The sequence below is a fragment of the Salmo trutta genome, chromosome 34, assembly GCF_901001165.1.
Source record: "Salmo trutta chromosome 34, fSalTru1.1, whole genome shotgun sequence".
NCBI lineage: Eukaryota > Metazoa > Chordata > Actinopteri > Salmoniformes > Salmonidae > Salmo > Salmo trutta.
Window position 1 is genome coordinate 14469440 of NC_042990.1, and position 15537 is coordinate 14484976.

Genomic DNA, 15537 nt, shown 5'->3' on the forward strand with positions numbered 1-15537 from the left:
AAATTCATTAAATCCTACAATGTGATTTTCTGGATTTTTTTTTCTCATTTTGTCTGTTATAGTTGAAGTGTACCTATGATGAAAATTACAGGCCTCATCTTTTTAAGTGGGAGAACTTGCACAATTGGTGGCTGACTAAATACTTTTTTTGCCCCACTGTATGTCAGCCTAACATGCTGAGCTGTTAGGATTTGAGGTAGGGGAATGGATCCCAGACCTGCACTTAAAAGAGGAAGGCAGGAAATGATCTAAAAACATGAGTTGAGTTCTACTTAAATTCTAGAGGTTTCTACCTGTTTCTCCACCACTTTGGGGTCCATGTCCGGGACCAGGCGGATGGAGAACTTGCCTATGACCTTGCGTGGAATGACGGTCTTGGCACCTCCGTCGGAGAAGGCCCCCTCGATGCCGTGCAGGGAGAGGGAGGGGTACCTCCAGCGGTGCATCAGGATAGCCTCCTGCAGACGAGGGTCAGAGGAGAGAGCAAAGGACAATATGAACCAGAGAACATTGGGAATTAATCACTTACATTGACTGAGAATCAACCAGTATTGCTTTTAAAACTAGTTGGTAATTTCAGACATTGGCCCTGTTTGAACACATCAGAAATGCATACGTGGGCAACATAGCCAAAACCATTGATTTACAGCACCATACTAGCGTGGAGGGACTGTAAGAAATACCTGGGCATTTCCTCCCAAATATGTTCACTCGCCTATAGTATGCAACCCAGACTTGCCAAAAGCCCTGAGTGATGCCAACTTTAATCATTGGCATACTCTAGGAATCAGGACCTTTTCATCAGAAAACCACTACACTGAAATCCTTTCAAGAGCTCTGCAGTGAATTCAATGTGCCAAGATCCCATTTTTTTTTTTAAATATCTTCAAATTAGACATGTCATTTCCTCTTACTTCCAAGAGGAGGTTTAGAGCTCAGCTGAATGAAGTTTAAACCCTTCTTGCTACAGCACAATCTATTAAAGACAAAATCTCCTATATCTATAGACTCCTGAGAACAGAGGCTCCTCCTTTACTCCTTTGAAAATAATCTGGGAAAAGGACCTTGGTCTGACTATCAGTGATAAGTTATGGGCGGAGGTTTGCGACAGTGTATACTGCTCCTCTACTAATGTAAAAATGAAAGAATCTAATTACACATTTTTGTACAAATTTTATTACACTCCAATGAGACTCCATAGAATGAAAACAGACATTTCTCTTAACTGTAAAATATGTACCTCTGAAAGTGTAACCTATATGCATGTATTTTGGAGCTGTAGAGATTGCCAGATTTTGGCAATCTATACATACTGCTGCATAGAAAATACTAGATGTACAGTTTGATATGACACCGTGTCTCTATCTTCTTAATGCCCAGCAGAACTTTGTTCTTGATCCTGACAGAGAAAATGTGTTGATGACTATTACATACTTTGCTAAGAAATGTATTCTTCTAATCGTGGGCCTCTAATACTTCTCCTACATTTAAAATGTGGATTGACCAGATTATTGACTTTCTCCCTCTTGAAAAGCTTACTTATGACCTCTGCAAGAGACAGTCCAAGGTTGATAGACTCTGGTCTCCACTACTCAACTATATTTCAAATTGGACAGAGTGAATTAGGGAAATGAGCAGATACACGTGTAAGGTGCTGTAAAAACTAATTATTTGCTCGTCATCTCAGCTGAGGCTGGAAATATTTTTTTATAATTATTTTTTATTATGTTTATTATATTTGTATTATTATTGTTAGTTATTTTGATTTTTTTTTTTAAGTCTGTCACATCTGTGAATGTGGAATGTGTTTTGTTGGTTGATTGAAAACTTTAAATTGAAAAAAGAAAAGAAATGCACACGTAAGCAGTGAGATCAAGGTTACCACCCTATTACTTTAACCAATGCAACCAATTAAGATCAGTGATTGATTAAAGGGAGGTAGGAAAGAACAAAGGACTCTTCATTTCTGAAGTATTTGAACATGACCATCCATACCTTGGTGTCGTGTAGGAGCTTCCCAGCTCCAACGTCCTTGGCATACTCCACCAAGTCAAAGTCAATCTTCTCGTACAGTTTCTTTTCCTCGTCTGTGACCTTGGCCACGTCTTCGTACATCCCCGGGACGAGGATCTTACCCTTCTTGTCCACCAGGGAGCCTGAAGGAGGAGACACCAGGGTCATGTTCACGAGTGCACGCAACAGAATACATTTTGCAACAAAAAACTAAAATGAGTCGCACCGAGTTTTAGTCCATTTTCTTTTGTTTGGTGCAGAGATATCATATGCCCTGTCCAGAACCCCCCCCCAAGCCCCTACAAAACCCCCAAGGCACTTGTGTAGATTTCATTCTAGGATTTTGTTTGATTCTATTGAAGGGCTACAATGCTGTTGCATATACCTATCCAATTCTTCCATACCTACCTCCTTACATATCTCTATGATAATTCTATTCCAGCACATCAGCACACCTGATTCAACTTACCCATCAGTGCGATGAGGTCAGTCATGGCTTCATGGACAGAGCCTCCAAACACCCCAGAATGGAGGTCCTTGTCACAGCACTCCATCTGACAAAACAAGAAGGTTTAAAGCAGTGCTATGACGCATGCACAGTTTGTGGTAAGTGTAGCCTCTAGATTTGTCTAACTCAGGGTTTCCCAAACTCTGTCCTCAGGATGCCAAGTGGAGCATGTTTTGGTTTTGCCCTAGCACTACACAGCAGATTCAAATAATCAACTAATCATCAAGCTTCGATAATTTGAATCAGCTGTGTAGTTAGGGCAAAAACCAAAATGTGCACCGAGTTTGCGAAACGCTGATTATGGCTTCACCACAATGAAGATCACATTTATTTTGTGGGAAGAGAGCCCTCTAGCTTATGCTATGGCCTCACCTCAATGAAGAAGTAGCAGATCCCCCTCAGTCCATAGGTGATGCAGGGCTTGGTTTTGCCCAGCCAATAGTTGTCTGAGATGCACACGTAATCCACGTCCTTCAGGAAGGTGTCTTTGCGGGCAAACACCAGATCGTCCAGGCCCTCCGAGCCAGATTCCTCCATGCCCTCGAAGCAGAACTTGATGTTGATGGGAAGCTCCTGTTTACATGAGAGAGAACATTCTATCTCAGCAGGCAAAATATGTCACATGAAATCTTAATGACGCTATTTTCTGGCTGTAAATGTTGTTGAGAAGCCGTAACATAACCACATTACAAATAAATGGTCTCTGCTGAAGTGCTTTGAAAGGCTGGTCATGGCTCACATCAAAAGCATCCTCCCGGATACCCTAGACCCACTCCAATTCGCATACCACCCCAACAGATCCACAGATGACGCAATCTCAATCGCACTCCACACTGCCCTTTCCCACATGGACAAAAGGAACATCTATGCGAGAATGCTGTTCATCGACTACAGCTCAGTGTAGTGCTCACAAAGCTCATCACTAAGCTAAGGACCCTGGGACTAAACGGGCCACCCCCCAGGTGGTAAGGGTAGGCAACAACACGTCTGCCACGCTGATCCTCAACACTGGGGCCCCTCAGGGGTGTGTACTTAGTCCCCTCCTGTACTCCCTGTTCACCCACGACTGCGTGGCCAAACACGACACCAACGCCATCCTTAAGTTTGCTGACGACACAACAGTGGTAGGCCTGGACTACAGGAAAAGGCGGGCTGAACAGGCCCCCATTAACATCAACGGGGCTGTGGTGGAGTGGGTTGAGAGTTAGGTCGTGGTCCTTATAATGTTCCAAACACACCAAGACAGTTGTGAAGAGGGCATGACAAAGCCGATTACCCCTCAGGAGACTGAAAAGATTTGGCATGGGTACCCAGATCCTCAAAAAGTTCTACGGCTGCACCATCGAGAGCATCCTGACCGGTTGCATCACCGCCTGGTATGGCAACTGCTTGGCATCTGACCATAAGGCACTACAGAGGGTAGTGTGTACAACCCAGTACATCACTGGGGCCAAGCTTCCTGCCATCAGGACCTATATAATAGGCAGTGTCAGAGGAAACCCCATGAAATTGTCAGACTCCAGTCACCCAAGTCATAGACTGTTCTCTCTGCTACCACACGGCAAGTGGTGTCGGAGCGCCAAGTCTAGGACCAAAAGGCTCCTTAACAACTTCTACCCCCAAGCCATGCGGCTACGGAACCCTGACCTGTTTCACCGGACGTGCTTGTTGCACCCTCGACAATTACTATGATTATTATTATTTGACCATGCTGGTCATTTACGAACATTTTAACATCTTGACCATGTTCTGTTATAATATCCACCCGGCACAGCCAGAAGAGGACTGGCCACCCCTCATAGCCTGGTTCCTCTCTAGGTTTCTTCCTAGGTTTTTGGCCTTTCTCAGGAGTTTTTCCTAGGGAGTTTTTCCCAGCCACCGTGCTTCTTTCACATGCATTGCTTGCTGTTTGGGGTTTTAGGCTGGGTTTCTGTACAGCACTTTGAGATTTCAGCTGATGTACGAAGGGCTATATAAATAAATTTGATTTGATAAGACTGCTGAACAATTAATCAAATGGCCACCAGACTATTACATTGACACCCCCCCCCCCCCATATTTTTGTATACTTCTGCTACTCGCTGTTCATTATCTACGCATTGTCACGTCACTCCTACCTACATGTATTTTTTACTTTCGTTTATTTGGTAAATATTTTCTTAACTCTTCTTGAACTGTACTGTTGGTTAAGGGCTTGTAAGTAAGCATTTCACGGTAAGGTCTACACTTGTTGTATTCGGCGGATGTGACAAATAAAGTTTGATTTTGATTTGTTACATCCAGGTAGATCTATTCACCACATACTATTCAAGACACGAAATTAATGTACCTGGCAGGCTGACAAAAGACTACTCCAACTTGTAAAACACTGTCAGTCCTGTGTTTAACTTTGACAAATGGAGATCAATCATTCAATTAAATTACATTTATATAGATCCAGCTTTCAAGCATCATTGTCACAAAGTGCTTCCCAGTAACCCAGCCTACAACCCCCGAAAAAACTATCTAGAGGAGGAATAAGACTCAGAGGGGAGGCCCATCCTTCTCTGGCTGTACCTCCACGATTACGATGTCAGTGAGCTAGTATAAGACATAGGTCAGCTCAATCATTAAATGCTGATGATAGGAGATAACGATTACTTGAGGACCTTTGGACGGCCATGCTGCTGACAACACTGATGTGATCGACTGTAATCAAGACGAAAAGTCTTAAAGCCAAGAGGCTTTTTACCCTGTAGCTGACATCTCAACACCAAGTCCTTTAAACCTTGCCCTTTATTAGTTGCATAACCAAGAAAATGGCACCTGTACTAAAACTGGTTTGAAAACAATACCATGGGGTTCTCTTTGTCCTGGGCTAGCTTCAGTGAGTGCTACTTATCAAGTCGTGGTGCTGCGTCTTACCTGTTGTATCTTCTGGTAGCCCTCGATACAGTTGAACCAGGCCAACACTGGGCCTTTGTCGTCTGTTGAGCCTCGGCCATAGAGCTTCCCTGCAGGGGATTAATAAGATGTCTTAGTAAATAAAAAGAACAAATGTAAAACGTGAATGACTAAAACCAGAAAATGTTGAAATTATAATGATCTACTATATCATATTTGAAAACTCTTTTAGCCTTTAGTCATTCAAACGAGATATCATTACAGACTAGGCTTGGGCGGTATAAAGATTTTTTCATTGTCATACCATCCTTCTCTCATCCTGGGATTTATCGTATTACCGGTTTAAAATACAAGGGGCGCTAAAAATGCAAGAAAAGCCCATTGGCCTCTATTCCCAGAACGCTACCAAGTTAGCACAAATGTAGGAGAGTTCAAATGGTTATTCCATCAAACTTCCAATTATTAGAATAGTACACAAACGCAAAACATCCATGTTAAGGGTCAGTGGCCCAAGCCCGCAAACAGGAATGTTCCAAGTTCAGACAGAAGGGGGAATCAGATCGCTATGATCGCCAGGAACTTTAGTTTTGGTTTATATTTTCATTTGTTGCGCTACTAGTACTGCCTGATGATGTTAAGGAGGCAGCTACAGTAGTTGGATGATATTAACATCTTCCGTTTTTATTTCATTAAATGTATTTTAATTCATCTGGGTGCTTACGTCACCTACTAACACCCTGGTACTACCGATAGCTCCCGTTCTCCTTACTCCTGTGTAGAAGTCCATAATGTTAAATAAATAAAGCATCCCAAGGTTAATGCTATAGGTATTGTTATAAAGGAGTGTGAGACTATCGAAGCATGTAACTGAGTTATCGTTGTTATTGATATAGTTTTACTGAGTGCTAAAAAGTATTGCTGTTGCTAGCTAGTATGTCTTTCTGTGATGCCGATGGTTAGCTGAGCTGCCAACGTATGCTAGCGTTGCATTATGGGAGATGTAGTTTTAGCCCTAAGGTCTGAATGGGATGAATGTGATTTTAAGTTGTAGCTTGTTTGCATTATAGTGTTTTTGTACATGAGTTGTTGTATTTTAATACTGTCAACACTGAAAGCACCTAGCAATGTATTGGAGATGTGAGACAGAATAGGTGTTTTACCTTTCTTCATGCTCCTCTATAGAACAACTTGTCAGATGGTGCATTGAAGAATGATGTATTCCTGTCCTTTCATAATACCATTGCAGATCTACATAGAAGGCCAAAAAGACAGCCTTGGTGTCGCTCTTCATTTCTTGGTTCTTCTGTGGTACATATAAAGACCGCTATTCAAACTAATAGCGAAATCACAGACACTGTTGTCTAAATGTTAACCTGTTATGGATAGGGGGCAGTATTTTCACGGCTGGATAAAAAACGTACCCGATTTAATCTCTTTATTACTCCTGCCCAGAAACTAGAATATGCATATAATTGTTTGATTTGGATAGAAAACACCCTAAAGTTTCTAAAACTGTTTGAATGGTATCTGTGAGTATAACAGAACTCATATGGCAGGCCAAAACCTGAGAAGATTCCAAACAGGAAGTGCCCTCTCTGACCATTTCTTGGCCTTCTTTAGCCTCTTTATTGAAAAGAGGATCTCTGCTGTAACGTGACACTTTCTAAGGCTCCCATAGGCTCTCAGAAGGCGCCAGAACGTTGAATGATGACTCTGCAGTCCATGGCTGAAAAACAGTAGCGCATTTGGATAGTGGTCGATCTGAGAACAATGAGACGGGTGTGCGCATGCACGTGAAGAGTCCATTTTACATTTTTAGTCTTTGAACGAAAACGAGTATCCCGGTCGGAATATTATCGCTATTTTACGAGAAAAATTGCATAAAAATTGATTTTAAACAGCGTTTGACATGCTTCGAAGTACGGTAATGGAATATTTTGACATTTTTTGTCACGATATGCGCCGGCGCGTCACCCTTCGGATAGTGTCTTGAACGCACGAACAAAACGCCGCTATTTGGATACAACTATGGATTATTTGGAACCAAACCAACATTTGTTGTTGAAGTAGAAGTCCTGGGAGTGCATTCTGACGAAGAACAGCAAAGGTAATCCAATTTTTCTTATAGTAAATCTGAGTTTGGTGACTACCAAACTTGGTGGGTGTCAAAATAGCTAGCCTGTGATGGCCGGGCTATCTACTCAGAATATTGCAAAATGTGCTTTCACCGAAAAGCTATTTTAAAATCGGACACTGCGATTGCATAAAGGAGTTCTGTATCTATAATTCTTAAAATAATAATGTTTTTCTGTGAACGTTTATCGTGAGTAATTTAGTAAATTCACCGGAAGTGTTCGGTGGGAATGCTAGTTCTGAACGTCACGTGCTAATGTAAAAAGCTGGTTTTTGATATAAATATGAACTTGATTGAACAAAACATGCATGTATTGTATAACAATGTCCTAGGAGTGTCATCTGATGAAGATCATCAAAGGTTAGTGCTGCATTTAGCTGTGGTATTGGTTTTTGTGACATTATATGCTAGCTTGAAAAATGGGTGTCTGATTATTTCTGGCTGGGCACTCTGCTGACATAATCTAATGTTTTGCTTTCATTGTAAAGCCTTTTTGAAATCGGACAGTGTGGTTAGATAAAGGAGAGTCTTGTCTTTAAAATGGTGTAAAATAGTCATATGTTTGAAAAATTGAAGTTTTCGAATTTGAGGAGTTTGTATTTCGCGCCACGCCCTATCATTGGATATTGGAGCGGTGTTCCGCTAGCGGAACGTCTAGATGTAATAAGTTAACAAGCGAAAAACAAACATAACTAATTGCAAAGACAGGCAAATCCAGCTCAAAGTTACACAAGCATAGCTAGTAGCTACCGAATGTCATTTTTGGTGAGATTGGACATTTACAAGCAAAAGTGAACGAGAGACATTGTGAAAATTAACAAAGTTGTGATGAATGCTTTTCTGAAGGTATAGCAGCATGTGTACATGGAGCAGAGGGGAGAAGAACGGGGGGGGGGGGGGGGGAAGCCATAAGATATGGCAAATCTTTAGTAGTGAATTGCATACAAGTGTAACGTTATCACTTCATGTGCGCTGCACAACAGACTCACTGATAGATATACAACACTATGGACTCACCAGCTCTTGCTTTCTCCTATTGAAAATAGCACAAACACATGACTGGCTCAACTGTTCTGCGGAACTAAGGTAAGCTTCTTAATGTAAGAGGTGAAATGAACACTATCGGTTTTATCTCCTAACGTATTGAACAAGTTGACTGCAGGTATTAAGTAGCTACAAATATTAAAAATGTATGAAAAAATTTTAAATAAATAGTTGACGGTATTAAAAAAAACAAAAAAAACATCCAATGGCTTTTTCCAAATGCCCTGGTATACACGGAATAACGCCCAAGCCTATTATACACCAATAAAAGACATGGGAAAAAATGCTACTAAAAAAGGAAAAAAATAAATCAGTACTAGCTTCCCTGTGAAACATATCAAGAGTCAAATAGAGGAAATTAGGTCATCAAAGGGCGAGACGGTTTTATTTCTGAGTGGTGAAGAGAATATAGCAACAGTCAGGTGACTGTCACAAGACAACAAGTAACAACCTTTGTCAGCATGAAAGGAAAATGCTGCTGACACATCTCTGCATGACACATTGAAACCAGACTAGAGCCATATACATACAGTGCCTTCAGAAAGTATTCATACCCCTTGACTTACTCCATATTTTGTTGTTACAGCCTGAATTCAAAATTGATGAAATTGTTGTTTTTTTCACACCCATAATACCCCATCAACGAAAATACGTTTATAGAAATGTTTTCACATTTATTGAAAACGTAATCTCATTTACATAAGTATTTACACCCCAAGTCAATACTTTATAGAAGCACCTTTGGCAGTGATTACAGCTTTGAGTTGTCTTGGGTATGTCTATCAGCTTTGCACATCTGGATTTGGTGATTATCTCCCATTCTTCGTTACATATTTTCTCAAGCTCTGTTAAATTAGATGAGGAGCGGCAGTGAACAGCAATCTTCAAGTCTTTCTACAGATTTTCAATGGGATTCAAGTCTGGACTTTGGCTGGGCCACTCAAGGAGTTTCACATTCTTGTTCTAAAGCCATTCCAGAATTGCTTTGGCTGTATGCTTGTGGTCACTTTCCTGTTGGAACGTAAACTTTCTCCCCCAATCTAAAGGTCGTTTGCACTCTGAAGCAGGTTCTCATCAAGGCTTTGCATGCTCCAGTCATTGTTCCCTCTATTCTTACCATTCTCCCAGTCCCCTCCCTAGTCCTTGCCGGTGACAAGCATCCTCAGAATGATGCTGCCACAACCATGCTTCACGGTAGGGATGTTGTTAGATGGGTGATGAGCTGTGCCTGTTTTTTTCCAGACATAACGGTTTACATTCAGGCCAAAGAGTTTCATTTTTGTCTTAGCAGACCACAAACTTCTGCCTTATGATCTCAGTCCTTCACGTGCCTTTTTGAAAACTCCAGGCATGCTGTCATGTGCCTTTTTCTCAGGCTTCTGTCTGGCCATTCTCCCATAAAGCTCAGATTAGTGAAGTGCTGTATACACTGTTGTCCATCTGGCAAGTTCTCCCATCTCAGCCCCCCCCCCAAAAAACTCTGTAGTTCTGTCAGAGTGGTCATCGGGTTCTTTGTCACCTCCCTGATCAAGGTCCTTCTTGACCCGTTGCTCAGTTTTGTCGGACCGCCAGCTCCAGGCAGAGACTGGGTAGTTCCATATTTTTTTTCTTCATTTCTAATGAAGGAGACCACTGTGCTCTTGGAAACTTCCAACACTCTAGAAATTGTTTTACACCTCAGATAAATGACTCATCAAAACGCTATCTCTGAGATCAACAGAGAGTTCATTGGACTTCATGGTATAGTTTCTGCTCTGACATGTACTGTCAACTGTGGGACCTTTTACAAACAGGTGTATTTCTTTCTAAATCATCTCCAAACAATTTAATTGGCCACAGGTGAACTCCAAGTAGCGACATCAAGAAAAAACACAAACCCCCAAAAAAACAGGTGGGGACGTTGATGGGCAAGACTTGATGGGAACGAGAAAGTTTCTAGTAAGGGATATATTTTAGAGAATGGTGATTGCTGGACCATTGAGAAAAGTTCCTAATCAAACAAATTTTATCCAATCATTATACACCCATTTTAATGCAAGTGACCCTGAAAACAGCCTAGACCACCACACATGTAACCTGTAGTTTGGAGTTTTTAGGTTCATTAGTGCAGACTTTGAAATACTTGTAACTAACCGAGAAATGGTGCATTCGGAAAGTATTCAGACCCATTGACTTTGTCCACATTTTGTTACATTACAGCCTTATTCTAAAATTTATAAAATTATTATTTTTCCTTCAATCTACACACAATACCCCACAATGACAAAGCAAAAAGAGGTTTAGACATTTTTGCTAATTTATTAAAAATAAAAAGTACTCAGAACCTTTGCTATGAGACTTGGAATTGAGCTCAGGTGCTGCCTGTTTCTATTGATCACCCTTGAGATGTTTGTACAACTTCATTGGCGTCCACCTGTGGTAAATTCTATTGATTGGACATGATTTGGAAAGGGACACACCTGTCTATAGGTCCAACAGTTGAAACTGCATGTCAGAGCAAAAACCAAGACATGAGGTCAAACGAATTGTCCTTAGAGCTCTGAGACAGGATTGTGTTGAGGCACAACTAGGTAAGGGTACCAAAACATTTCTGCAGCATTGAAGATCCACGAGAACACAGTGGTCTCCATCATTCTTAAAAATGGAAGAAGTTTGGAACCACCAAGACTCTTCCTATAGCTGGCCGCCCGGCCAAACTGAGAAATCGGGGAGAAGGGCCTTGGTCAGGGAGGTGACCAAGAACCCAATGGTCACTCAGAGAGCTCTAGAGTTCCTCTGTGGAGATAGGAGAACCTTCCAGAAGGACAACCATCTATGCAGCACTCCACCAATTAGGCCTTTATGTAGAGTGGCCAGACGGAAGCCACTCCTCAGTAAAATGCACATGATAGCCCACTTGGAAGAGTTGTCTAAAGGGCACCTAAAGGACTCTGACCATGAGAAGAAAGATTCTCTGGTCTGATAAAACCAAGATTGAACTCGTTGTCTTGAATGCCAAGCTTCACGTCTGGAGGAAACCTAGCACTATCCCTACGGTGAAGCATGTTGGTGGCAGCATCATGCTGTAGGGATGTTTTTCAGCGGCAGGGACTGGGAGACTAGTCAGGATCGAGGCAAAGATGAATGGAGCGAAGTACAGAGAGATCCTTGATGAAAACCTGCTTCAGAGCGCTCAGGACCTGCGACTGGGGCGAAGGTTCACCTTCCAACAGGACAACAACAACAAAGCACACAGCCAAGACAACGCAGGAGTGGCTTCGGAACAAGTGTCTGATTGTCCTTGAATGGCCCAGCCAGAGCCTGGACTTGAACATCTCTGTAGAGACCTGAAAATAGCTTTTTAGCAACACTCCCCATCCAACCTGACAGAGCTTTGGAGGATCTGTAGAGAAGAATGAGAGAAACTTCCCAAATACAGGTGTGCCAAGCACGTAGCATCATACCCAAGAATACGCATGGCTCTAATCACTGCCAAAGGTGCTTCAACAAAGTACTGAGTAAAGTGTCTGAATACAATTTTTTATTTTTAAGAAATTTGCAAAAATGTAATTTTTTTAAAACTATTTTTGCTTCATCCTTATTGGGTATTGTGTGTAGATTGATGAGGATTTGTTTAATTCCATTTTAGAATAAGGCTGTAACATAACAAAATGTGGATAAAGTCAACGGGTCTGAATACTTTCCGAATGCACTGGACTATTGGCTATGTCTAAAGGGCTTATGACCAAGATACCACAGTCATTTATGGGCAAGCCACACCTTTATAGCTCTTTATACCTTGAATACAGTGTGTCCTGTAGCTTTCGTAGACTAGCAGCGAAATGGTTAAAGGAGTGCCACATACAACTGCAGTCTGCTAGCAGATTAGATTTTTTATTCAGTAGTCATGGAGCATGATGCCATGTAGAAATGGTTTTAGATTAAAAGGAATAAAAGACAAAAACAATGGCTAAGCATATATTTCACAAATCAAGAACCAACAGAAATCGTGAAACCTATAAGCAATGTTCCCTCTATTATTTTCAGGACTGAGCTAATTTCTGGTCTGCTGAGTGCAAACTTGAATGTTGTGAAAATTCTGTGCAACTTCCAGCGCATTTACTGTGAACACTGAGGTTGTACCTGCTTAAAGTTAGTTATAACAGTGGCCAAGTAGGCTACTGTGGTTATTTGATCATGTCGGCCTACCATAAAAAAAACTATGGAGAAAATGCAGCCCATAACATTTTAACACGGAAATAGCTGTTCTTTCAGCCTACAGTAGCAGCCAATGTGTGGTGTTCAATGTAGGCCTACAGAGAATTTTGAAAAAAACATGTAGGGATTGACATTAACCTGTTTATCCACTTCAGGCAAGGTAACTGAAAATGTTGTGTTGTTGAAGCAAGAAACCACTTTACAAAATAAAATTCATGAATTATTCCCATACCATTATTACATAGAATCAGATATTATGCTACCCTCTGCCTATTGGCTACTTATCTTATTCAAGCCCGTCTTTAAAAATAAAAAACAGTGCCCCAAAGTACAACACTGTCCCTTACAGAAAAAAAAGCTATTTACCTGACTTGGTTTTCAAATATGGCTAGAAATGCACACATTTTGTGCTCTTGTAGGAAGCAACCACTCCACTATTGCTGACTAGAAATTAGCTATAACTGGGCTAATAACGCTACATGCAGTTCTTGTTTTGATCTCAAAACAAGCACATCTACTTACGACCACTCATGCTGTAAACACAGTCCAGTTCAAAGTGAATGGTACAAATCCATATATGGCAATGGTCTATTTGCATATAGGGATACTGCAGCTCTGATTGGTTATGGCACACTGGTCTGTGTAGAGTATGGGCCTGAGTCGTGCCTGTCAAAGCAATAGAATCCTACTCCAATGCTCTCTGCCTACAAGAAAATCTCTTGCCTAGTTCATTGTTTGGGTATGTTTCATTGAAAGTGGCTAATATTGCGTTGATTAGATCACAATTCGCACAGTAGAGGGAATTGTTGATAGTGTTAACTAAAGGGGAAAACTAGAAAGGTAAGTGACGTTCAATCTCATGCTTCCCTGCAAGGGCTGACATTTCTACTGCACAGCAGTCCCAGGGGAGCTTCACGTGTGAACATTGCCTATAAGGTAGTAGGTTACACTGTTGATACAGGGAGTAACCTAAATTGCATAAGCCAATGCAAATCATACTTCCTCAAAAGGAGAACAACGCTGAAACATCAAAGTCCAAATCTCAACGTTGGCATGGATTTTGATGTTTCAGCATTGTTTTGTTTTAGGTGCTTTGGAACAGCTACTCTCACCATCTTTCTCCACCAGAGTGAAGGGCTCCGTGTCCCAGCCGTCATCGATGGCAGCTGGCTGGACATCCAGGTGGCCGTAGATGCACACAGTCTTCTTACCCGGGTCGGAGCCCAAGAAACCCAGGATGATGGGTGGCAAGGGGATCTCCTCTCCGGAGGGAAGCTGAGGGGGCAAAAATAAAAGGTCTCACACAATGGTCTAAAAATCCATCTTTTCCTCTTCTCGCCATTGCACTGACATGAAAGAAATGACCAGGTGAAAGATGAAGAGGAGGAGACAGACTTTCAAGCAACATATACAGCAAACCAGTCAGGGTTGAAGGAGATTAAGGGGGTCTGAGCCGGTCAGAGGATCGGCAGCAGTGTTCTTTCCTGGAAGCCTTTCATGCTCCACAAGGAAGAAGAGGACTAAGTGAGGAAAGACTCTAGGGCAGGGGTGTCAAACTCATTTTAGCTCAGGGGCCACATGGAGGAAAATCTATTCCCAAGTGGGCCGGACCGGTAAAATCATGGTATATATATATATAACTTAAAAACAACAACTTCAGATTGTTTTCTTTGTTTTAATACGATCAACATAAAACATAAAGCTGGAGCCTGAGGACAGTGTGTCCACAATAGTACAAGCACAACATCACTATTAATCATAAAACACCTCAAGTTTATTTGAAAATTCTAAAGAAAAAGAACACACAATGCCTCAGTGATTCACAGAAGTATATCACAGATCACAGAACTATATCAGGGTGTCTCATGCAGCACTTTAAGTTGGGTTGCATAGTTTATTTGACTCCTGATACCTGGCATCTTTTAGCTTTCACCAGCCATCAATATCAGGCGTCACATCCTGAGTGGCAGCCAACTTCAGGATGTGATTCAAGTGCTTGTGCGTGAGCCTTGAGCGCAGCTTTGTTTTATTTATGCTCATTACAGAGAAAACTTGCTCACAAAGACATGTGGTTCCAAACATGCACAACAGTTTTGCAGCGAGGGCTGTCAAGTTGGGGTAACCTGGCAAGGGATTCTGATAAAATGTGTCCAAGCCAGCTGCGGCAAATTTGCCCTTCATATCCGAGTCACACTGCAAGTCTATTATTTCAAGTTGGATGCTGACGGGCAGATCAGAGGTATTCACGGTGAATGGCGAGCAAAAAACGTTGAAGTCTTTCTCCAGTTCACCAAAAATCTGAAAAGCGTTGCTCAAACTCCCGTAACAGTCCCGTTATTATATCTTTGAACCGCTTCATGTCTGCCACATGTTGGGTCGCGCACACATTTTTCAGACAGGGGAAGTGAGCTGCATCACCACCGGCGAGTTGCGTCTCCCACAATGACAGCTTCAACTTGAAAGAACGTATGCTGTCATAATACTGCGTGACGACTTTGTTGCGCCCTTGCAGCTGTTTGTTCAAGTTATTCAGGTGCTCTGTAACATCCACCATAAATGCAAGGTCCTGCATCTGTAACAGTGTAGGTTCCGTCCCTCTCTTCGCCCCAACCCGGGCTCGAACCATGACGTTATCCATCTTTAATGACTTGCAACACAAAGCCTCCTGGTGCAAAATACAGTGAAAAGTCCAAAAATCACTCCATTTGCAGATTGCACTTTCTCTCTGAAGTTTGTCACAACGCCTGCTTTTTTCCCG

General features: G+C 41.8%; 1 protein-coding gene across 2 annotated transcripts in view; it reads right to left on the bottom strand.

The window, feature by feature from the left end:
* Positions 1–15537, bottom strand: part of cndp2 (carnosine dipeptidase 2) — a 31590-nt gene that overhangs the window by 4896 nt on the left and 11157 nt on the right. For both annotated transcript variants that reach the window (XM_029731967.1, XM_029731965.1), the window contains 6 exons: positions 13892–14054; positions 5426–5514; positions 2894–3094; positions 2483–2567; positions 1996–2156; positions 294–458 (listed from right to left, as the gene is read on the bottom strand). In XM_029731967.1, the coding sequence (XP_029587827.1) occupies positions 294–458; positions 1996–2156; positions 2483–2567; positions 2894–3094; positions 5426–5514; positions 13892–14054 (864 nt within the window). The remainder of the gene's footprint in view (positions 1–293; positions 459–1995; positions 2157–2482; positions 2568–2893; positions 3095–5425; positions 5515–13891; positions 14055–15537) is intronic.